Below are 24332 nucleotides of genomic sequence, written 5' to 3'. Positions count from 1 at the left end.
CTTCCCTTTTTTTTTCAACAAAAAAATAAAAATAAAATTGGTAAGCCTTGAAAGGTAAGTCGGTGCATTTGTCAGTATTATCTTCTAAAAACATTAAAAAGATCTTCAGAGAAATTTCCGATGGAGAAGCGCATTAAGGCTACCTTTTTTTTTATTGGGAACTTGCAATCATTGTTTTAACAGACGACTAAACGAATTAGATAGGAGAGTGTAATTATACAACAAATGTACTAATAACATTAATCAGTTAAGACATGATAGACCTTAGTAGCACCGCCAGGGAAACTTCGAATTTATACTAATAAGTCACTCCTTAATATTTGTTCGAAGCTGAGCAATCAAAAAATGACCACTACTGTCAAGTCGTGATGGAAATTATACTTAACGTATTTTGGGATGAACCCTCTTTATTTGTTTTCTGAAGAGGAAAGAACACGATCAGCAGTCAGCACAGCACAAGAAAGAATGACAGCATCCTGTGCGAGCCTAAAAATGCAAGTGCAGAAGGAAGTGAATGCAGGGGTAGAAGGAATTGCTACCCTTTTAGCAGGCCTACTCTACGCAAATCCGGATTAATTGAGCCAATAAACTTCCAATAGCGGATGCTTAAACCAAAAGAAAGGAAAGAAGGCTATAAACGACGGGAAGAGTTCATTTGCATGTATTATACTAAAAGGACCACAAGCACCACTGCCCAACTCGACTGAACATCAAATCTGAAACCCGACAACACTTACTGCCAGTCAACCATAGCAAATAAGCAACAAAAATATTGGAGAAGTGAGATTGCTCAACTTAATTTAGCTCAGAAAAGAAAGACAAGCAGTTGGTCTGTGAAAAGCTGGGACCATTTTATCAATTGATTCTATATTCATATATTGTTCAAACTAACATGAGAATTTGGTGAGCTGCCACTGCTGAAAATAATAAGCAATAAGAATAAAAATTTTAAAACCCAATTATTACAGAAAAATTGTAAGCTGCAAAAAGAAGGCCACCCTAGCCAAAATGCGGCAACAACTCCAAGAAGAGGATGGGATGTAAGCTACTCTAGAAAACCATACTTCAACTGTGACAGAAGACCACAGGTAAAACGGAACCTCTGCTGGACTGACTAAAAACTGCACAATCGGGTATAATCAGAAAATACTTTTATCCTAAATTATGGTTTTCGCTTTGGAATGTACCTTGTCTTAGTAGACCTATCAGGCTTCTGCCTGAACTTGTGTTTAGAATTGCCATGGGAAGATAAATTAAAAACCCCAGTATTTGCCTGCTGATTATCAGCTTTGACAAGAATGCCATGGTCCTGATCATCTGATGCTAGGGCTGCTTCCGAACTGCCGTTTTGCGCATCTTGATGTCCGGAAAACTCTGAGTCATTGGAAAGGACTAATGTAACATGATCCCCAGAGATAGCCTCCTTCCATCCTACATTCATTTCCAAACAGGTCAGATGAAAATGAAACGGAAAATAAGTCAGTAGAAACTTTAGAGAGAAGCACGAATAACAGCAAAAAAACATACTCTGAGAGAGAAAAGCTCTTGCAGAAATACTGCAAAATCCCAGACCTTGATTAACATTACCATCTGAAACCTGCTTGCCAATTGGGTTGTCCATAGAGCATGATGGCAAACTATTTTCAGTGGATGAAGTCTGATTATCCAACTTTCCAGTGATCACAGCCTCTTCAGGATGTTGTCCACTTCCATGCCTGTTCACAGGCCTCCGAAGCTTCACAGCTGCCCCATTTGATCCACCCTGAAGAGCATCTTGCTTTGCTGGCTTCACTACAAGATTACACTTATTAGGCATGCCTGGTTCTGTGCTGTCGAAGTTATCTCTTTCAACGGCAGGACAGTTACCCTGTCCATGAGTGTTACTATTTTTCATTGGAACAGATATAGAACCAATCATCACTTCACAGTTACTTGGATTTTGATCCATTGCCTCTTTCTGTGGCTCCGGTCTAGAGCGCTCACCATTTTGCACTCTAACTTTTCTTGTCCAGGTCTTACTACTATTAACGGGGGCACCTCGGTCTTTAAAAACTCCATGCTTCTGCACGGGTTCAAGTTTCTGTACTTGATGATTCTGGCTGTTATGAAAACCATTTCGCCCCATTCTTTGTGATTTTGGTGCTTGCCACTGGCTGCGGGGAAACTGCCGTCGACTATTTGCAGATACTGGTGGGGGCTCAACATCCTGAATTTCGACCAGATCCAGATGCTGGTGAGAGAGATTAAGTTGGGCTTCAATGTCTATGTCTTCATTGTTAGATAATTGTACAAGTTCAAGGCAGGAGGAGAGATCATCAGATACTTCGGGTGTACTTGAGTAAGAATCGGATACAGTAGCTGAAAGGATGGAAGATTCTGCCATTGGGCCGTCAAACGAATCAGCAGGTACCTCCAAATCTCCCCTTTCCCAATTTGATTGCTCCCTTGCTCTCTGTTCCTTCTGTCTAAGCTTTTTCAGTTTTTTCCTTTCCAACAACTCAGCTTGCCTACCAACAAACAAGAAGAATGATAGTGAAAACGAGTTTCTGCACAAGTGAATAAATAATCATGTATCCTTTTCTTGATAACTGAGAAATCCTTGAGGGCTAGTGACGAACAGTTTGGAACACAATGAATAATGGTCCCAAGCCCTGGGAGCAAATTATGTAGTTTTAATTTTACGCAAGTGATGACAAATCTTTATTTGAAGTAGAATAGGATTTGTTACGCATGTGGAATATTTTTTCCTTTGACTTTAGAGCCTCACTCCATCTCTTGGGGGAACTGCTAACAAGCTATTGGATTCTCCTCTTTATTCATTTTCCAGACATATCATCAAATCAGTTGGCTAAGAACAAATGACAAAACACGTAGCTCATTTGGTGAAATAAGAGCAAATTGTTTGCCACATTAATAGGGATGCAAATGCAAAAATCCCGTCTTCAAAACGTGAGAAAATTCTTTGTCTCCTTCAACGTTTCTGGGATTGACAACCAAATGAAAAAGAAAAACTGTTAGCTACTCGAAAAGCAATCTGCTATTCTGCTTCAAGAAAGGAGGGAATAAACTCCAAGCACAACTTCGCAACATATAAATCTTGTTTTCTCAAAATAGTCACACTGAGTATGTAGACGTTCCCAAACACTTCATTCCATACAATAAAAAGAATACCACTTTATCAATTACTGACTAGCCACACGAAACATCATAAAAATATGATCAACCAAGAGACATAATTCTTAGTGAAATAATGGGGGAAAAGGGCAAATATGAAACACCACTTTATCAATTACTGACTACCTACTAAGAACATTAGAAAATGATGATCAGCCGAAAGCGCCATAATCACCAGTGGGACACATAAAAAGGTAATATTAGAGAACAAAAGATACGGTAAATGTGCCTCACTTTTTTTGAGCAGCTTCCTCCTCCTCAAAAAGTAACTTCTGGCATCTCAAAGCTTCAGCATCTTTGTCTGCGAACCATGCTTTTACCTGGGCATAACAAGACATAAGTCACTGTTAATGTTGGTTTGAAGGACAGGGTCAGTCTGATACGAAGAAAGGAAAAAGTAAACAAAGAATGCTTTGCAACTAACAGCCTTTTCAAAAATGTATCAAGAACAGATCCTAAAGCATTCATTTCAATGCCATATGCTGGCGTTAGTATTCATATAGACATGTACACAGAGACAACATACAGAGCTGGCTAGTTCTCAAGAAAAAAGAATTAAGAGGTGAGGTAGAAAGACCTACCAGTTTCTGTTCAAAAAGGAAGCTAGTGCAAGCAACCAGGTTTTTCAACTCAGGACCTTTCTTGGAAGCATCCCCATCAAACACATATTTTTGAACGGACTCGGCTGTACCAGCACATAAAAATGTTCTTTCGCTAGCATCATCAAGGATGCTAAATAACTCCTGAGAGGTAATTGCAAGCTTGGAAGGTATAGCTTGGATGAGCTCCTACAAATTGACTATGAGCATCATTGGCCTTTTCTGCTCAAAGGGTATTAATAGCACTTGACAGGGAGTGGAATAGATTACTTACCAACAAAGCTAAGCCAGCCCTATAATAATCTTGGGGAAGAGTCCAGACTGCCGGTTTTCGCATAGACATTGCCAGGTCCTCAACAAGTGAAGATCCAGAAAGATCCTGAAAGACAACCACAGAACGATCCTTTAAGTCTGAAGATCAGAAAAATGGCACATTAGAATTTTCTAACATACGACACGACATTTCAACAGTGTCACTTTAGACAGTTTTACCACCAGTCCTAAGCTTGTTATAAGCAAGCTAGAGATTTCTAGCATGAACAGACATTTATATGAAATAAAGAGGTAGTTTGAATAAAAGTAGATCCTTCAACCTCTGCAGTCAGCAATTATTTGTGTGGTGATTATCAGCGACTATTACAAGTCACCACCTCCCTAACATAAGAATTCAGCCATAATTTCTCATAGAAAAAAGGTGTAACATGCAGAATACAAATATATTATTGTCAACTTCACATATATAGGTCAAGAGATGTAAGAAGCACCATATAGCACATCACCAATAATCCTACTACAATCACGGCAAGCAATTTTATGATCAATGGGTGACTTTAGATAATCTTTACTTTATATTTATGTGTCAATTTCATGTTAAAAGAACTCACTTCAAATTCCAGGCAAACAAATACCTAAGACAGAGGGAAAGTGAATGTGGTAATTACCTTTATTGAAACATCATGCAACAATACAACTTCCTTAATCTCATCCAGTGAGAGCTGTGCATGTAATTACACAAACATAAATAGCCATTACGGAACCATGGACACTGGAAAAACATCTTAAGGGAAAATTTAGGAGGGGAAAAGGGGCAGTACCTTATCCCAAAATGCTCCCAGTAGATCTCTGTATTTGCGAGACTCCTGCAAAATGTGAACATATAATTATTAATATTTTTGATAAGGAAAACAAAGGCAGCTATACATGTGAACATATAATAAGATGCATATGGCAGCACACCCACGCTCGAACTATTGACAAGTAAACACATCTGCACTAAGTTTTATGATAAAATATAGCAAAGGTCACGGGAATGGAAATTCAATAGTATAAATTTCTGGAACAAAATAATATTTTTCTCTTTGTGGAAGTATAAAGTAATAAAAAGAAGGGACATCTAAATATACCTTATCAAAATTTAAGGCTCGACGATGCAGACGCATATGCCTTCGATAATTTATAGGGGAATAAAATTCCCGTGAACATTTTTCACACTTCTGAAGTTTCACCGGTGTTAGCATAGGCCAACCACCAGCATTATCTGCACAAAGAGCCACAAAAATCAATCAATTCTAATGGCTTCAACCTGAGCTCCATATGTAACCAATTTTGAGTCAATTTTCATGTTCTACATCTAACACACCAAAGACGAGTATGGTCCAAAGCACGACATTCTTTACCACCACAAGGCTTTCAAACCTACTGAAATATTAGCGACTTCCCTGACCCACTTATCTAATACTGTATGCACAAGAACCTAGAAAGTGTTGTATGCTATGAATGCAGCCCTTTTTAATGTTACTTTGGTACCTTGCTGCTCTAAACCATGAAGCAGTTGAAACCACTGGACAGGACCATCCCCTGTTCTGGAGAAAGAAAAAAGAGGCTCCTTGCCTATAGCTTGCCTAATTAAAGTATCAAGAGAATCATTTCCCTCGTCTGCTTTCATTGCAGCTGGAGTAGCACCTATGCTGAGCTTTGCAACCGGCATCTATTCTCAATTAATGGCTCATAAAATCAAACTGCAGCAGAAGTTATCAATTAGTTATTGACATTCCAAATTAACATCTTCTGCATCACAAGTCAGATATATCTCTATATGCAGGTGTACAAGTGGTGCTTGTGCAAGTATATCTTCATCATGCACACAAGAACTGCAAAAAACGTAGGTTCTTCGCAGAAATGAAAGAGGCAAAAATAAAAGTAGAAAAGGTGAATATAGCTTGTATCCGTAGACATAACCTGGAAGAGACACTACTCATAACTCGCATTATGACCATCACAGAATCCAATTAAGTTACAAAATATTACAGCAAATAAATGGACTGTAAAGAAGAATAAACAGAATTGCTTGCATGACTACCAACTGCCCAGTGTTAAAACATCCTGACTTAAAAAAGGCCTAATATATAGGAAATCAAAAACAACTGGAGACTATGGAGCCAACAAAATGAAATACTTTATTGATATTTGATACCTATCTCAGTTATTCTACCAATTTTACTCAGATGCATAGATTATTTTCTGCAGGCACATGAGATCAACATAAAGTTGAAAAAACTCTAGTACTGATTGCTTGAGAGGTTCCTATTCAGGAACTAGGCCTAATGTTTATTTCACTAATCAGAAAAAGGTTCACTTCTCCAGCTATTGGAAAAAGTCCCAGGTTTGCCTCTAATTCAAAGATGCATACAAACTTTGAAGTTTTTCTGGTTTGCCACAGATAGGCTAACTGAAAAAACCAAAGCCTACATGAAAGCAGAAACAAGCCCTGGTGATTAGTTTTACAAACTCTAAATACATTTCTTGTAAGCTTTATGATGTTTAATCATGGACAGTTCATTTCACAAATTAATTCTAGAGCATTAGATGAGGAGATGATCCCAAGTGTGCGTTCATAATTTTGTAGTGTTTAGTTATTTAGCAAGCCTAGTTCCACCATCAACAACTACCGCCTTTTCAGAATTTCTTTCAATCATTTAAGATGCAATTGACTCTTGTTTTTTCTTCTGAAAATGGTAATGTTAAGATGCAATTGACTCTATGAGACCTCTAGTACACTTGCTTCGGAGAAAGATGGTTTCCCAGAGAGACTTCTCTTGCTTCTTCTTCTTTTTCCTAATTCACCTGGAAGAAGAGTTTTGACAAAGCGGATGAATATGTAGATAAATTATGGGTTAAAAGGCAACAAGGTCCTCAAGAAAGGCCAGATAAGAAAAGATATCTAGCAAAATCAACTAATAAAGAAAGTAAGACTACCAATTTTCCACCTTCCATCGTACAGATATAATTGATCTCGAGAAACAGACAAACAGTCTATTCAAGATCCCAGAAAAAGCCAGTCACAGTTGGCTTTTATTGGTACAACTAGATTTCCTTGAACATCTCAACAAGTAAAAGGTTTACTGCTTTATGGTGAAGTATACACCAGTCCCTTGAAGATCCTCACCATGCATGCTTTATGACATTGGGTCGTCTCAGACCTTCTAATTGGTATTTATCTCAAAATGTTTGGAGATACACATACCAGGTTCGACAAAAGTAGAAGCGAAACTAAGAGGTAAACTTTGTATTATCACATAATCATAATTCAGTTTAGTTGACCAGCTCCATAAAAATAGCACCTGTCATTATCTTTTGTTTATATAGAACAGAGTTTTCCATATAACTTCATAAAATATCCCAATCAAATCTCAAACGTATTTTTTTTTTTTTTTTATGACATGGGAACCCGCAGCCGCTACCCTTCGGGTGCGCACAGGGTAAACCCAGCTCCTGTGCAATAGCTCGCAAACCACACACAAATCTCAAATGTATTTTAAAGAATGAGTCTCCCCGTTCCAGTTCAATTAAAGATTCCATATGATCGGCAAGATAGACAAAATGTTAATGAAACCAGCTGTTAAAAGCTAAAACTAGTGTAGCTCACCTAATTTTATTTCTAACAAGAGAGCCTATTTCATATTCTTCTTCTTAAGTAAGATTTTCCTTCCTAAATATTATGGTTAGAAACCATACCAAAAGTATGGGTTGTTAAACATAACGTTTCAAAACTCGTTAATGTATGCACCCAAGGATGTGGCCTATTGGTCAAGGAAGTGGGTTGAGAACCATGAGGTCTCAAGTTCAAATCTCAGACAGAGACAAAAACACTGGGTGATTTCTTTCCATCTGTCCTATCCTTGGTGGATAGAGTTACCTGGTACCTGTTGCTGGTGGGAGGTGGCAGGTATCCCGTTGAATTAGTCGAGGTGCGCACAAGCTGGCCCGGACACCACGGTTATCAAAAAAAAAAAAAAAAAAAAAACTCATTACTGTATCTCAAAGTATCATCACATTAGAAGTTCTGCATTCAGCATCAATTATGATTTCAACAATGACTCGTAAGGCAGATTATAGTAGTTAAATTTGTACACCTGGCTCATAGATTGGATTCAACTGCATTTGTAATAAGAATGTTAAATTAAAGGTGCTATTCAACATCACCGATGCAGAATGATAGCCACAATTACTGATTGGCGCATCGAAATTTAAACTTACTTCAGTTGCCATATGTGACACTTCATTCACATCATAATGCACTTTTGCATCACTATACATCAAAGCTAGCTGCTATAAAATTCTAATAAACCAACTCGTAGACAAAAATGATACAGTTCCAATTAAAGCAAATTAGTACAACAACTCTTATGATATGAATAAATTAACACAGCAATAACTAGAAGTTTTACCAATAACAGATCAAAGAAGAACTAATTTAATTGAAAAGGAAACAAAAAAAAAAAAAAAACGTGCGATAATTAGGGCTTTAGGTGACGTGATCCGTGATCGGCACGTGCCGGTAACAGAACATATATGAAAAAATGAGAATAGTAGAGTTCACCATATTTACCAGTGCGGCGAAAGTATCGAGGGATCACCGGCAACCGGAGAGATTGAAAATCGCCGGTAAAGAGAAAATTATATTTGTATGTGAATAATAAAGTGAATGAATGTATGTATGTATAGGTGGCGCCCTTTAAATATCCAGGGTAGAGGAGGAGTCGGCGAAATCTACAGAGGGACTAAAGGGAGGGACACTGACAAGTAGGGAAACTGTGAGAGAAAATATTATGTAAACCCTTTTTTTTACCTCAACATCTTGTTAGTAGGAATAAATATTTTGTTATCATCGAGAAAATAACGTATTAGGGTAGTAATCTTGCTTTGGGACTCTTTACACTTTATTTCCAATCAAAAAAGGCATTGCTCCGCTTTGCATTTTATTTGCATTTTTAACAATAGTAAAATGTGATTTATTTTTTTATGTCATGTAATTAATCAATGGTAGAGAAAACCTAACTAAATAAGAAAGCATCCTGGTTGTTGAGATTGCGCTTGTGAGATTGTGATTTGGATTTTAATACATAGGGGCCGTTTGGTTCATACATAAATAATGCAGGAATTAGTAATGTGAGATTTTTATGCAGTGATTAATGATGTGTAAATTATTTCTTGTTCAATGATGAATATATTACAAATTAGTGTATAACTCATAATTTAAGATGTTTAGTTAAATTTTAAAATTTTAGCCTATATATTACTCTAACTAGACCGTCTTTCTAGAGAGATTGTTTCAATTCTCTTTGTCGATGATTATTGAGACCTGAGTGTGTATGATGAATACTTTGCTAGCATTTTGTCAAAGCTCTTGAAGATTTTCTAAACAAATATTTGTACTATTTACAAAAGATAAGAGAAGGCAATTGGAATAGTTTCTTTTTTTTTTCTTTTCTTTTTTTACAAGAACTAAATTTTTTTGACATATTTTCGAAATAAACGCCAGCACTCACCCTTTCATTATTAATTAATTAATGGAAAAGATTAAGAAATAAAAATATTTCATATTTAGTTAGGAAAAATTATTTTATCGTTATTAAAATGAAAACTAATAACGGGGTACTATGATCTTATATATATGACCTATATTATCACGTAAAAAAAGTATACAAGTTATTTTATTTTAATTGATAGAACGAGATTAAAAAGGAAAAAAAAAAGATTAGTTTCCCCTTTTTAATTAGTTAAAGGGATTTTAAAAAGAAAACAAAAAGCAAGAAAAGAATTCTTGTTTATTAGGAAAAAAAAATATGTTTACAAAGAAAAGTAACAATATGTTTATTAGAAAAAAGTCCAATTAAGTAAGTAATAATGGGGATACTTTTGAACTAAACTATTAACTGAACACATTTTTATTCAAGTTCACATAATTTAAGGACAGTTTTAATTCTTTTTTGATTAATTAATGTAAATTTTTCTTCCACAATTCATGGAAAACTGGTTGTGTTTTTCGGCGTGCAACTTAGCGGAAGAGGAAAAGTAGAAGAAATGAAAGGTCGTTATCACGACCACTATTATTATAACAAAAAGGGCAAAAGAAAAAGACTAATAGGCTGCTAGTACTACGTTGTGAACTTGTGATTTGGCTGGATTCTGTGGCAGACGTAAATTTGCTCTAGATTGTTCTTCTTCTGTAAAAAGAACATGTGATGTGAATTGTGAAGGCTGGCCCAAAAGAAAACCCAACAGACACACACCAAATGGGCTTATCCATTTCCTCACAGCAAATTGAACACTGTGGACTATGCTGGTTCCGAAAGTTTACATTAATTTTCGCCAGTGACAGTTGATTAGTAAATAATTTTTTATTTCTTTTTGCAATTTCTAGATGTTTTTGAGCAAACTGAAAATCTTATGAGAAAATGTTAAACTATGATAGTATAATTTTGTAAGTTATTGCAAATGCAAGACGACTTCTAATGTTTTGTATGTAAAGGATAAGTTTTCAAGTGCTATATTTGCACAATTTTAAAAATAGAGAAAAAATCTAAACAATTGATTAAAAAGAGACACCTGCGTAAATCAACCGAAAGTTTATGATGTTTCTGTTTGCTCAATATAATTGTAAAAGATGATGTATGAGAAGTATATTTTCCATTGGAAAATGTTTGATTCTGAATGATCATTTTGTCTACCATTTTCTAGTTTTTGATTGGTGAAAAAGTAGATAACATATAGTAGTCACCTTACCAGGTAGATGTAAAATATGAAGATAGTGTTTTGGTGATAACTTTGAGCACTAAAAGATTGGCAACAATGTCCAAGTGTAAATTATTTGTAAAGGCAAATTACTATTGTCCATACATGACCAAAGTCATCAACTTGAACATATTTTCCCAAGAGAAAACACCCAGCAATTCAAGGTAACAAAATACAGGAAGTAATTTAATCAAGGAAAATATTTTCCGTGAAACTTATCATACCAAACACACCTAAGAACAAGAGAACAGTCCTTTTGCTCAATATTGATATTAAGTTTGCAAAATATACAGGGACATAGTGATAGAATCTGTACATATGAATATTGCAGTAACACTTGTATACTTCCCTGACGAGTTCAAATAAGTTAAATCCAAGTATTAACACTAACTACCATTGGATCCGGCTTACTTTCTATACCAGTATATATTTTAACTTTGAAGCTGTTTTTGTCTGTGAAAAGGCGTTATAGACCCTAATGAGTTTCAGGACTGTTGCTGCCATTCCTGAATTGCGCGATAGAGAGCATAATTGGGAATCAAATCACAGGTATCGAGCTTGAGGTTTGTCATGGGAGAAGTATCATGTCCACTATACAGCCATCCTTTTATTGCATCACCTTCATATGTATAACCATCCGCTGCTATGTGTGGATCTTCCATGACATCCTGAAAGTGTTCACGAAAAAGTTTAAGGCATCAATCATACAGGATACACACTACACCAGATATGAAGTTTCAGCAACCATCTGTGCTTCATCTTGATTCTTAAAAGTATCTTGCTCTAGCAGGGATACAGGGGGCTTTTCAATTTCTTTCATGTATTCATCATTCTTACCAATTGATAAAAAAGTACACTCCCTCTGTCCCAATTTATGTGGCACACGTTCCTTTTTAGTCTGTCCCAAAAAGAATATCACCTTTCTATAATTAGAAACAATTTAACTTTAAAATCTCGCTTTTACCCTTAATGAAATGATTTATAGCCAACGAAATGTCTAAGGTTTGTTTTAGACCACAAATTTCAAAAGTTTTTCTTTCTTAAATTTTGTGCCTAGTCAAATGGTGCCATCCTAGTCACTTGTTAGTGCAACCTAAATTCTCTCAACCGGTAGATGAAAATGGTTACTCTGTATGTTCATATTGAATGATCGATCAACACAAGACTGAGGATCTCACAGCTAGTCTACATGTTCTCACGCAAAACAAGCATTGATCACAGAACTGAGCATCTCACACAGAATTTGAAGTAAAGAACACCAATCATATATCATATGCTTACCTGGAAAATAGGACAAACGAAATGAGGAGGGATTCGTCTTTGACCCTTGGAACCCTGAGATGAAGTACTCAAATACGAGTGTGGTGTGCATATATCTGTCATTGGCTCAATTGTTGGCCAGACTTCTGACCCCATATTAGGCCGATTTAAAGGATCTTTCTCACAGCACCTCAATGCTAGATAAGCCAACAGTTCCGATAGTTCAGTTGGCCAATCACCAGCTGAAGAATCCAAAACTGAACCCAAGTTCCCACTTTCCAAAGCACACTTGACGTCCCTCACTATACCCAAAGCTGGTCTTGCAGTCAAAAGTCGTAAAAGTATGACGCCAAATGAGTAAACATCAGATTCTACAGTACTCTGTCCCTTGTCAACACATTCTGGGTCATCATTATCGGAATTCTCCTCGTGTGAAATCAAGAGATGGACTCCCCAATCACTTATTTTGCTGACAAAATTAGCATCAAGGAGAATGTTGGTAGGTCTTAAGTTCCCATGGACAATGCAAGGATCGTTGGCATGAACAAAGATAAGAGCAGAGCATATCTCGACAGCAATTCGGATCCGATGTTGCCAATGAAGAGGGCGGGATTTTTTGTGGCAAGCCAGGTGATCTTCAAGGTTTCCGTTTTCAAGGAATTCATAAGCAAGGGACCTAGACTCTGAGCAAATCCCCATCAGTGTAACAAGGTTTGGATGCCTCACCCTGCTCAAACTTTCTGCCTGTAATGATCAAACATTGTTAAAGTAAGAAACTGTTTATTTATCAAGCGTAAAGATGGAAAGATCTCTAACAAAAATGAACCCATGTACAGTTATTCAAAGAATGGAAAAACTTTAGACATATTTTACATCAAAAAGCCTAGAAAATTCTCAATGTTTTAAGAGTAAAGAATTAAGATGAATACTGCAAGTTTTATTCCTCCAGACCAAACATTGTGGGATTTCACTGGGTATGTTATTGTACTGCAAGTTTTATTCCTCAAGCGACAGGTTGTTGAGTATAAAAAGCTAAAATGGAAGTAAATTTCATATTCTGTCAAAGCTTTGAAATCATCTGCAAGGAATAGGGATATATATATATATATATATATATATATATATATATATATATATATATATATATATATATATATAGAGAGAGAGAGAGAGAGAGAGAGAGAGAGAGAGAGAGAGAGACACACACACACACACACTAAATGCAAGGACAGTCCTGCCCTTAAGATCAAGGGGAAACAAATTGAGGGTATTTCACTCATTCACTTACCCTTTTACAAAACGTACAAGTGTTCCTGCAAGACCACCAAAAAGAGAGGGGGTGGGGGTGTAGAAAATATGAAATGAAAACTGTTGAAACGTTCACAAGTTGGGAGCAATTGTTGAATTTCCATCTCACTGAAACTACAGCTTTAAATGCTAGGGACGAAATGTCTAATAAATAGGCATTAGGCATGCAGCTAATACTTACATAAAGAGGTACGGTAGGGATCACTAAAAACAATTATATAAAAAGAAACTGAAGTGCACACTTGCCACAAATTAGCATCTTAAGATTCTAAGTGATTCACCTTGTGTTGGAAATCCGAATCGCTTAAAGAACCACAAGCAGGCAACATCTTTATAGCTACTTTTACATGGTGAATAATCCCCTTGTAAACACTACCGAATTTTCCTTCTCCAATGTTTGAGGATGGATCAAAATTTTGTGTAGCCTCTATAATGTCGGAGAAAGAAATTGAAAAGAAATTTTTGATACAATACTCATCGGCATCATCTTGTACCAATTTTCTAAATCTGTTAACGTCTTTGATTGCATTGTCACGCTCTATCTGCATCTCATCCCTCTGCTTCCTAAAGGATTTTAGTAGCTCTACAGCTTGAATTATCTTCTCCTCTAACTCCTGCCCTGCATAGGACGATTCAGTTATTTGACTTTCTAGTACAAGCTTCTTCTCCTGGATCTTCTGAAGTTCTTTTAGACACAGGTCATGCTGAATCTTCAATCTTTCTATCTCTTCTTTTTGCTTTGCCAAAATTTCTTCCTTCTCTTTTCTTTGATCTTCCTTTTCCTTGGATAATTTATATGACACTTCAGCCTGGGATAATCTAACGTCAGTGACAAGCATGTCATAAAAACATGTGGAATTCTATCAAACAGTATTAGTGGGGAGGAAAGGCATATGATCCAAACACTACAGGGAACTGATAGGTCATATCACTACAGCTAACTAGCTGGTGATCCTACATTGATTCAATTGATAAATACAAACATACAAGTGTGTGTGGAGTGAAGCAAGAAATCCAAACTAAAATATGTTATTATCATCATAAGACAAGTACTCATCGTGAATCTGCGAAAATAGCAACTACTACCTTAGAAAAATTAAATAAGATCAGAACTGATACTCAATCATGTCGTTGAAACTACATCCATATTGATTCCTAAATTTTTGTCACTTGTTTCTTAAACACGCAACTGCATTAAATGAATGAGTAAAAGTGAACGGGCACCGGAAAGATTCAGAGTGATAGATAAAATTGAAAGAGGAAAGCAAGATTTACCATGCGGATAGCCTCCATAGCATCTTCTTCAGCTCTCCACCGTTTTACTGACTCTTCAAAAGCCCTCTGTTTTGAGTTCTCAGCATCCATCATAGCATGCTCCAGTCTACTCCTTTCATCACTAGAGACTTTTCTGAGAAAACTTTCTTCTTCCTGAATCAAATATTATATACAGCTTCATATTAATCAAAAAGACAAAAGCTAATAGCTTAACAATTTTTTGCTCCAACAGAAGTCTCCAACAATATAGTATTATGTAGTCTCTCTCTCTCTCTATCTACAATAATAGGATGGACAGTAAGAAACTCCACATTAATGCTAAGGAAATAATAGAGCCAGTACATGTGGAGATTAAGTGATGAAGGTTCACACAGATCACAAGTTCAACTCTCAAGTTTTAAATACGCAAGAGCTTTCCAGGTATCAGAAACAAGTTTGCAAGCATCTTCATATGAGAAAATACAATGCTTACCAGCAAAGGTTGAGACGTTGCATGAAGCAAATGTGCTTCATGTTTGTTTTTTGAGTGCAAGGGTGAATAGTCATCCTTGATCTCTATCTTGACTATTTTGTTATCGGACCTTGATGCATCTTCTAAAATGTTCAAATCTTGATAACTGTCCAAATCTTCATAACTGTCGTCAACATGATTATGCAATTTGGTTCCTCCATTATCTTCTGGAGAAGACAATGACTCCATGCCGCTTAAAAGAGAGTAATCCATAGACCTTGCAAGACAGATAAACAAAACAGAAAGTAAGTAACCTCTGTAAACTGTTAATCAAAAGAAACAACCACACCTCAATCGCAAACTAGCAGAATAAGAAAAAAGGCAGTCCGGTGCACTAAGCATCTCGCATTCACGCGGGGTCCGGGAAGGGCCAGCCTAATTCCATGGCTCGAACCCGTGACCTATAGGTCAAATAGATTCAAGTTCATCGTTGCTCCAAGCCCCTTTCCAAGCTAGCAGAATAATATATTTTTGATCCTCCCTGTCTAATTCATTCCATTTAGAAAACTGTTTATCAAAAAGCCATGTGCAAACCTCTTGCTCATTACGTTATCAATTATTTACAGAATTTCCATGATAGCTCTCTTCTATATCCCTTATTTATGCCATAACATTGCATCCACAGATCAATTTCCTTATAGATGTATATGTAATGAATTTAGTTCCAACATCTTATTTCGTGATATCAATTGTCTGGTAGCAATTATCTCACATGAAAAGCTAATAAGAAAACATGCTCCCACTATTTCGTTTCTTTTTCTTTTTGTGGGTGGGACTTCAAAATGACATCTTGTCTCTGTTTTTGGAGGGAAACAGGGATATTAGAAGTTAAGTATATTTAAAACTTTGAACTTATAGCATAACTGACATATGAAAGCAACAAAGGCTGACACATGCATATTTTTAGAACTTTCTTCAGGTGTAACCTCATTTACATCCAAAACAAATTATAACCCCCTTATTCAAAAAAAAAAAAAAAGAGAGAGAGAAGGTAGGAGTAAGGTCTGCGTACGCTCTACCCTCCCAGACCCTACCCGTGGGATTACACTGAGTACGTTGTTGTTGTTTTATTCAAAAAAAAAAAATCCGAGGGGTTCTGAATTTTCGGATGATCATACAAGCACAATGTGAACTAGCACACTGTAATATGGAAAAAGAAATGAAAAGGACATGTGTGCTTGCAATGATCACATGTTTTAACACTCGGACGTGTAATATGTGTGGACACAAGATGGCAGAATATGACTAGTCAAAGGAGTATTCTGGTAACAAAGCACTGCATGAGTAAGTGAATCATGCAACAATAGAAGAACATACATAGGCCATTGCTTTATGTGTTATCTTTTAGATGATTTTGTACCCACAAGTCATCATACCTGGTCTGTATCAGGCACCCGCTGCAAGTAAACCAAATTTGACAGTGCATTGGTGCATGCTGGCACACAAATTTAGCTTTGCTGGACTTGAGTTCTGACAATTGCCTGCAATCTAGAGAAATCCTAATCAGCAAAATTATGGTTATCAGATATCTAACACCAAAAGAACTCTTAATATCTTTCACTATTCCAATTATTCCTGTTCCACGTCTGATAGATCTTCAAAGAAAAAAATGTGTCATACTTTGAGTAGTGAGTCTCTGCTGCTGCTCCCATCACAAGCGATTGAATTTTGTGTTGTTCAATAATATGTATTATCCCTTTCTCCACATTGTCTATTTCAAGCCACACCTTGCCCCCCTGTATCTGCAGAAGTGAGCAGTGATCAATATTTTGAATACTAGCAACTCAATCTTTTAAGCAATAATACGGTTTTAAATTATAATCTATCTCAAAATAATTTTCCAAGCATGTAAACCCTTTTGATCTTTTTCTGCGAAGATGCTAATACATTCTTTTGAAACACAGCTATTGGAACCTATCTTCAGCATAAGTTCTATCTTAAACAACTTACTTGATTTTACCTCTATTTGTTTTTTTTTTTTTTTGATAAGCAAAACAACTTACTTGCTATAAACTGGAATTCCATTTGTAACCTCCATTAAGGTTACTTTCCTCAAAGTTCTGTAGATGTTATATTAACTTCAAAGTCACAAGGGGCTTACAAGCTGGATGTCCAGCTTTTCTTTTTGCAAGTTACTAAACGACTAAAAGTAAGTCCAGTAGATCCTTACACCATTAATTTTATATTTTTGATCATTAAAAATATGTACTTCCTTAAACCATTCGATTCTTTTCAACAGTTATAATCTCAATGTCGTCATAATAAGTGTGTTAAGTCAGAGGCGCACTCAATATGCGACAGACGAGCTAGTAATTCTGGGCTTAGTGAATATCCAACATGCTAGTAAATCTAATAAAGGAATTAGAGGGAACTGTACCCCAGCTTGGGATATAAAGAGAAGATACTGGTTTAGAAGTTTGTGCACTCTTAGTCTTTCAAGTTCTTGGCATGCCTTCACCACGTGCTGTTTTAGCTTTGCACCTGAAAGCTTCCCATCCGCTGCAAATTAAAAGAAATGTGATTCATTCATCTGTGCATTTTGTGAATGACAATGATTTTCATGAAATAAAATGGGGATCCAGTTGGCCAATAGAGGTTAATATATTCATCACAGCAACAAGAATAATTAATTAGCACACATGAGGCAATCACTTGTATAACTCTGGCAAATTGTTAGATCTTGACTCAAAGCAGACAGTACCTTTGGCTCGCCCTCTCCTTTATTTAACAATCCCCAGCTGAACTGTGAGATAGAGTGGGGAAAACACATTACACACTCTCATCACTCTAATTTTAACTCATTTTGCACATGGAAGCTTGATAATTAATGTACTTTTAGCTAAAAGAACGAACTGATAGCATGTTACCATTTATTTTCAAAACATAGTATATCTAGTAACCACACATCAATGCAGTTTGAGCCCCACTTGTGGGACGACAGTGGGTTTGTTGTTGTTGTTATTGTTGTACACATCAATGCAGTTCAAAGTTTGCAAACAAAGGTATAATAGTTGTAAGTCAACCATATAGAGAGCATAGTTCAGAACTGCCAATTTCCAACCAAACTTGACATGCTGCAGATTTATCTACCCCAATCAATCCAAAAAAGAAAAATGATATACGCGAGGCTTTGCATAGCCATGAACTCTGAGAGGCAAATTACAAGAGCAAAAAGGGCACATCTACCTCATATGTTTAAACTGATAAGAAGACTTTTATGTGTATCAATCAATCAAAAAATCGCGCCTCAATCCCGAATTAGTCAGGGTCAGGCAACATGAATCCCCTACATATTCCATTCGATTGGGGCATATTTCATTCCAATACTAACTAAAAAGAATCCTTATAACTATACTTATATGTTTATACAATACACTGCATGGAAAGACACATGGTTTATATTAGCTTACCGGGGTGCCTGCTTTTGAACCAAAAAACACAACTTAACAATTATGGCTCTCTCTTGCCACTCTCAAAATCTGTCTTTAACCTTCCTGCCATGGACTAAGACATGTTTGGTTGACTAATCAAGTCTATATGGTAATCCCTTTAAACAAAAAGTTAGCACCTCAATCCCAAACAAGTCAGGGTGGGCAACAAGATTGGAACACATTTCATTCCAATAATACTGTTAAGTAACTAACAATTAATCTTTATAACTGCACAAAAAGACACATGCTTTATGTTAAAATTCATTTCTTGAAAAAAAGCCTATGAGCTTACTTGGTGAGAACAAATGATTGGGGCATATTTCATTCTAATAATACTGTTAAGTAACTACTATGGATCTTTATAACTGCACAAAAAGACACATGCTTTATGTTAAAATTTCATTTCTTGAAAAAAATCTTATGAGCTTACTTGGTGAGAACAAATGATTAGGTTGATGAATATGAAGAACACAAATTCTTCTACCAGCAAAGCTCTTCAATGCCCAAGAAAGTACAGATTTACCCTCTTTAACATTCTTTCCCACAGCTACAAATATAGTATTCTCCACATCACAGATCCCTTCAGCTTTGATCACTTCACCACTCATAACTTAAAATTTCACAAAACCCCTTTGCAATTTTCTTCCCCAAAAGCTCACTCAGCTCAAGAAATTGGTTGATCAATCTGTAACTGATTCAAGAAAAGTAAAGGGGTATTCATAAAGCACTTTCTGGACACAAAAAAAAAAAAAAAGGCTTTCTTGATAGTGTAAAGAACAAGGAGAGATAGTGTGTGGAAAAATTATATGCAAAGATGACTAAGCAAAAGTCTTCACTTTTTTCTTTTTTTCCTTGTCAATTAGTTTGATTTCATTGTCACCGTTTACAATTATGGAGTATTTGACACTCTCAAATTCTGTCTTTTACCGTTCGGTTGGGGATAAAGACATGTTTGGTCGACCAATCAAGTAAAATGGTCAGTCTGTTTAAACTGTGACAAATTTGTTCCTGGATTAAGACACTGCTCGGCTGATAATTAGTGCGAAAAAAAATACTTATTTACAACCAAAAGCTATAACCAATCAGTAGTAATTTTTACTTACAAACCTAAAACTAACCTATCAAGTATGTGTCACTGATATTATGTCACATTGGTTCATATATTAAATAAAGATGATGCACTCGTTCATGGATGAAGATACTTTTTCGCAGAGAATTAGTAAAATTACTGTAGTTTATGATTTTACGAGGAAATAGTTCAATATACAATCAAACATCTCTATAATAGCAGCGTTTGTATGAAAATTTCATGGCTGCTAAAGTGAGGTGTTGTTATGTATGTATACTAGCGTTTGATGTTTAGACCTCATTTAGCTGTTACAAATAAAAGTAAGCAAACATTAATTATTTTTCTTTACTTTTTTATGTTACGTATAAACGAAAACAATATACTTGTTAATTTAAAATCTCAATTGATTTTATATCTCATTAATTAAAAATTAAAAAGACTAATAATTTACTAATAAATTCGTAACTAGTTGTACCACACCGATATTGAATTAAAATCTAAGAAACCTATGCATTTAAAATTAATTAAGAATTTAAATATTTCAAGTTTGAGAAAAGAATTCTATAATTGTAGATTATTTTATAAATTTCGGTCTTCTAGTGATAATATAACACTTGAATTAACGAAGAATGTTGACTAAACTTTCAGCAAAAAGAAATTCAATAGTTGTCTCTTGAAGACTGTCTAAGAGCTTAACAATTGACTCTTATATCCCACCCAAGTAACAATTGACTCTTAACGATAGCTTTTTATTTTTATACATAATATATTTCTTACAAAATATTACTACACAATACTTAAATATGGTTGTTATAGAGAGGTAAATTTACAAAGAGTGTACCGCTATAATGAATGTCACTACTGTTATAGGTGGAATAATGTTATAGAGAAGTAAAATATAACATGAAAAATCGGTTTCGGAGAAAATTAGGTCGTTATAGTGAAATGTTATTATAATGAATGACAATAATAGAGAGGTTTGATCGTAGCACTTTACCATTTACATTAAAAAATGACCCTGCAAAAATCTTTTATATATTATTATATCAGATTTCTTATGTTTACAAAAAAAGTTTCTCATAAACATAAAACTAAAACCAAATTACAGATAAATCAAACAGGAAAAGTTTAAATTTCACCAGCTGATTGTACCAAATGTGAATCACGACAGGTGTCATTTGATGCATTTCTACTTTAAAATTTAACTTTAAAATTTTTTTATTACTATTTGATTTAGGGTAAATGGCAAGTGCCGACATATTCTTCAAAAAACTGCGATAATTTAATTGCTTGTTTTACTATAGATTTTAAAAATTAAAGTGCAATGATCATTAATCATTTCAAATCTTTTCGTACAAAGGAAAGAAATATACAGGAGGTAATAATAGTGAGAAAGTGTGGGGGACTGCTATTTCACCAAGGCGTTAATGATTTATTAGCAGTACAACAAGTGTTATTACTGTTAGTTCTTTTTTCCAATTATCTATGCTGCAAATTTTATGTAGCATAGCTTTAGCCTCTTCTTGTTCCATACAGGTTGTAAAATTGATTCATTTTATAGCAATTTTTATCAAGTTCTTCAATTATATGATCAGCTGGATCAGTTGGCAATATAACTTTTTATTCTTCCTTTGTGTTTAAAATAATTGGTCAAAAGAGAAGAAAATAAGAAATCCCAAAACACACCATCTGGACTTGGTTCTCACTTTGGCGTTATGTTTTTGTGGGGCGACAACGAGGCAAAGACTTTCTTTTATTCAACAACAGTGATCCTTTACACAAAGCAAATTTGGTCCTTTAAATTCGTCAAAATAATCACTTTTAATTAATGTCAAATATTGTAACAAATTATCTTATTTGATTTAAGCGAAATTGTGGAAAAGAAAAAAGTTTAACCAGAAACATCAAGAAAATCTCATTAAATGCTAGAAATTATCTCTCAAAAAAGATAACAGAGACTAAAAATTGCAGACATTGCACCTCAAAAAATATTAAATTTTATAAATTGACCAAAAATTGCAAAAACTTCACCTCCGTTTGTGAGTTCTCCCTATATTTTTTCTTCTACAATTTCTGTAAATCTAACAAATATCGTTAAATGTTTGACGATTATCAAAAGTGTTTACTTTTTTTAAATTTAAAAGACAAGAACTGCTTAGAAATATATTTAAGGGACTACTTAAACCTAACCTTAAATCATATGGGATTATTTTGTTATTTTATCTTCTTTTATCTCCCCACATTTAGCCATATAATGAGGGAAAAAACTTTTGGACAAGTCGTGCCAATCAAGATGGGGTAGGTGACTTTGGTTAAGCAGAATGTCAATTTAGTTTTCTAACTTCTTTGACGGGACTAACTTTTTGGTCGATTTGTTCAAAATAAGTTATTCATACCTAGTATTCACACTAAGCTTGTTAGTTAATTATAATTAATTGATATATTGAGAATAGAAAAAAAAAACTATAGAAATGTATGTAAAATACATATATCAATTGTTTATTAATTTGGTGTAACACGGGGTGTGAATAAATTTATTTCATGTTCATTCACTCCTCTGAGTTTGCCAATGATATTACAAAATGCTGCTTATAAGATTGTGTGTCTGGAAATCAAAGACTCAAAGGAGGAGGAGGATTGAGAAAACAAATGCATAAAGGAATAAATAAATAAATAAAAGTAAAATACAATATATATTACATGTACTTAGTTTGGTCAGTGAAGAAATTAGGGAGATGAGAGGAACTTTTATCTATAGTTGCGAAGTGGGCTAACAAGAAAATGATGAATCACCTTAATTTCATATTTTAGTTTGTTTTTTTATCGTCTCCTCCTTGCTAACTAAATAAAGATTTACCCTTTTAGTTTTCATATTATATTACAGATCCAAATAACAACTCTTGGTTTGTATAATAGAAAATTCACGAAAAAACATATAGAATTTTAGGACAAAACCCCGATGAAAATCATTAGCTGTCAACCGTTCATAGTCAGCAGTGGAAGAGGGCGTAGCTTTGATTGCTCAAGTTGCCCTCTCATGGTTGAATGTGAAAAAGCAGTTGGCTCCAGAATCTGCACATCTGATTTGTGAGAGAAAAAGATGAAGGGCAGAGTTGGTCCCACCGGGCGCGCCAGAAATTTGTTTGTGACAAATTTGAAATATATAAAATAAATAACTGCAATCACAAAATAAATATGAGCAAAAATCATTTTATTGAGAAATCTTTGACAAAAAAGAGCAGCTTTCTAGGTTCTGCCATCGCTAGACTATGCAAGTCTGCTCTATGGCGTCGGAAGACGACAGTGTTCTCTCGATTTTCCTCGGTGACCTTCAGAAACTCCTTTTTCTTTTGCTATTTAACTTTATTTGCAATTTAGTTATTGAAACTTTTCTGTCAATTTTTTCGCCATTGAAATATGTATAGGGGCTTCTCCAGTTATTGCTAAGTGACGATTTCTGAAGTTAGGATTTGTCTTCCTATAGTAGATTGCAATCTATTGAATATTCTATAATATATATGTAACTATTCATATGCTGCTCCTTGATTGGTTCAATTTTCCTAATTTACTCTCTTGGCTTTAGGTCTTTAAACTATGGTTAAAGGATATTTGCTTTTGTTATCCTTTACAAATCTTAGCCCGCTTTCTCCATGACTTTTGATTGAACTACAAAATGATAACTATTAACAAGATTTCCCCCTCAACTTAAACATATAATAGTACAAAACTCTCACTATACAATGTTTGTGGTCAAGAATGATTCACTGAATAGTTCAATTTGATAAGGCTTATCAGAAAACAAAGTTAGAGGACCGCATTTACATGATCTATACATAAACTTTAAGAAGGTTGTGATTCTACTTATTCATACAAATTAATATCCTCAGGCTATCCTAAACACCTTCGTATATGCTCACGCCATCAGGTGATAGACAACTTCTCAATGCCATTAACAAAGCTCATATGATTAGGGGAACAAATTACAGAGAATAAGACTTCTTAGACCGTCCTGTTTTTCAAAAAATAAATTGGACAAATACAAGGAAGTGGATATGAACTTCTAATATTACCTAAAAGTTTTGGATGGATATGTTAACATCCAAAGTATGAGATAAAATGAAGAAACAAGCTTGATTGGGTTATGAACATTGATAGAGAGAATAGAAAGTTGAGAGAGAATTTTATTATTTGTGTTTCACTGAAAATGGAAAAATCAGTTCCAAATAATAGGCCCAAGTCCTATATATACATGACCCGGGTCTAACTGATTTAAAACAATACAAAGATAGGATAAATAAGCGGGCTGATCCCATTACAATGAAATACTACTGAACTAGACTAAGTAATGCTGCAATGGACTAAGTAATTCCAACAGCCCCCGCAAGTTGGAGGGTGAGAAAATCCCCAACTTGTGCAGGAGAACATGATAAACAGCACCAGGCAAAGGCTTGGTGAACATATCAGCTAGCTGGGAAGCACTAGAAGTGTGAGATAAAGAGATCAGTCCATCAGCCAATTTGGTGCGCACAAAATGACAGTACAGCTCGATGTGCTTGGTGCGCTCATGAAAGACAGGGTTCTTGGCGATGTGGATTGCAGCCTGATTATCACACAGTAGAGGGATAGGGCAG

General features: G+C 35.2%; 2 protein-coding genes across 7 annotated transcripts; both read right to left on the bottom strand.

Annotated features, from left to right (window-relative positions):
- Positions 1–392: 392 nt before the first annotated feature.
- On the bottom strand, positions 393–8925 carry LOC132631933 (uncharacterized). 6 transcript variants are annotated; one of them, XM_060347684.1, is made up of 12 exons: positions 8662–8925; positions 7969–8031; positions 5580–5791; positions 5177–5310; positions 4868–4912; positions 4715–4768; positions 4048–4152; positions 3756–3962; positions 3409–3494; positions 1528–2507; positions 1188–1431; positions 393–486 (listed from the first exon to the last, which is right to left on the bottom strand). In XM_060347684.1, exons 3-12 carry the CDS (start codon positions 5758–5760, stop codon positions 408–410), a joined length of 2115 nt encoding a protein of 704 aa, XP_060203667.1. In that variant the 5' UTR covers positions 5761–5791; positions 7969–8031; positions 8662–8925; the 3' UTR covers positions 393–407. The 6 variants fall into 6 exon arrangements, with proteins under 6 accessions (XP_060203667.1, XP_060203665.1, XP_060203666.1 ...); XM_060347682.1 differs by lacking the exon at positions 7969–8031 and adding an exon at positions 6820–6896; XM_060347683.1 differs by lacking the exon at positions 7969–8031 and having other exon boundaries at positions 8653–8925.
- A 2160-nt stretch (positions 8926–11085) lies between these two features.
- LOC132631932 (U-box domain-containing protein 32) lies at positions 11086–19484 on the bottom strand. The gene is made up of 9 exons (XM_060347679.1): positions 19063–19484; positions 17579–17700; positions 16822–16943; positions 16578–16682; positions 15163–15418; positions 14691–14843; positions 13697–14224; positions 12129–12851; positions 11086–11515 (listed from the first exon to the last, which is right to left on the bottom strand). Exons 1-9 carry the CDS (start codon positions 19238–19240, stop codon positions 11333–11335), a joined length of 2370 nt encoding a protein of 789 aa, XP_060203662.1. The 5' UTR covers positions 19241–19484; the 3' UTR covers positions 11086–11332.
- Between the last annotated feature and the right edge of the window lie 4848 nt (positions 19485–24332).

Source organism: Lycium barbarum, chromosome 3 (assembly GCF_019175385.1).
Source record: "Lycium barbarum isolate Lr01 chromosome 3, ASM1917538v2, whole genome shotgun sequence".
In the NCBI taxonomy this organism is placed as follows: domain Eukaryota; kingdom Viridiplantae; phylum Streptophyta; class Magnoliopsida; order Solanales; family Solanaceae; genus Lycium; species Lycium barbarum.
Note: the sequence above shows the minus strand (reverse complement) of the source record. Positions and strands in the feature narration are given on the sequence as shown.

What these genes read in the sequence shown, in the direction of transcription:
- LOC132631933 (XM_060347683.1), bottom strand. Translation starts at nt 5,760, where the DNA reads ATGCCGGTTGCAAAGCTCAGCATAGGTGCTACTCCAGCTGCAATGAAA. An exon ending in GGGCTGGCTTAGCTTTGTTG is followed by an intron (nt 3,963 to 4,047) that starts GTAAGTAATCTA and finishes GTCAATTTGTAG; the next exon opens with GAGCTCATCCAAGCTATACC. An exon ending in TCCTTTTTGAACAGAAACTG is followed by an intron (nt 3,495 to 3,755) that starts GTAGGTCTTTCT and finishes TGTTATGCCCAG; the next exon opens with GTAAAAGCATGGTTCGCAGA.
- LOC132631932 (XM_060347679.1), bottom strand. Translation starts at nt 19,240, where the DNA reads ATGAGTGGTGAAGTGATCAAAGCTGAAGGGATCTGTGATGTGGAGAAT. An exon ending in GCAGAGACTCACTACTCAAA is followed by an intron (nt 16,683 to 16,821) that starts GTATGACACATT and finishes TCTAGATTGCAG; the next exon opens with GCAATTGTCAGAACTCAAGT. An exon ending in CAACGTCTCAACCTTTGCTG is followed by an intron (nt 14,844 to 15,162) that starts GTAAGCATTGTA and finishes TATTTGATTCAG; the next exon opens with GAAGAAGAAAGTTTTCTCAG.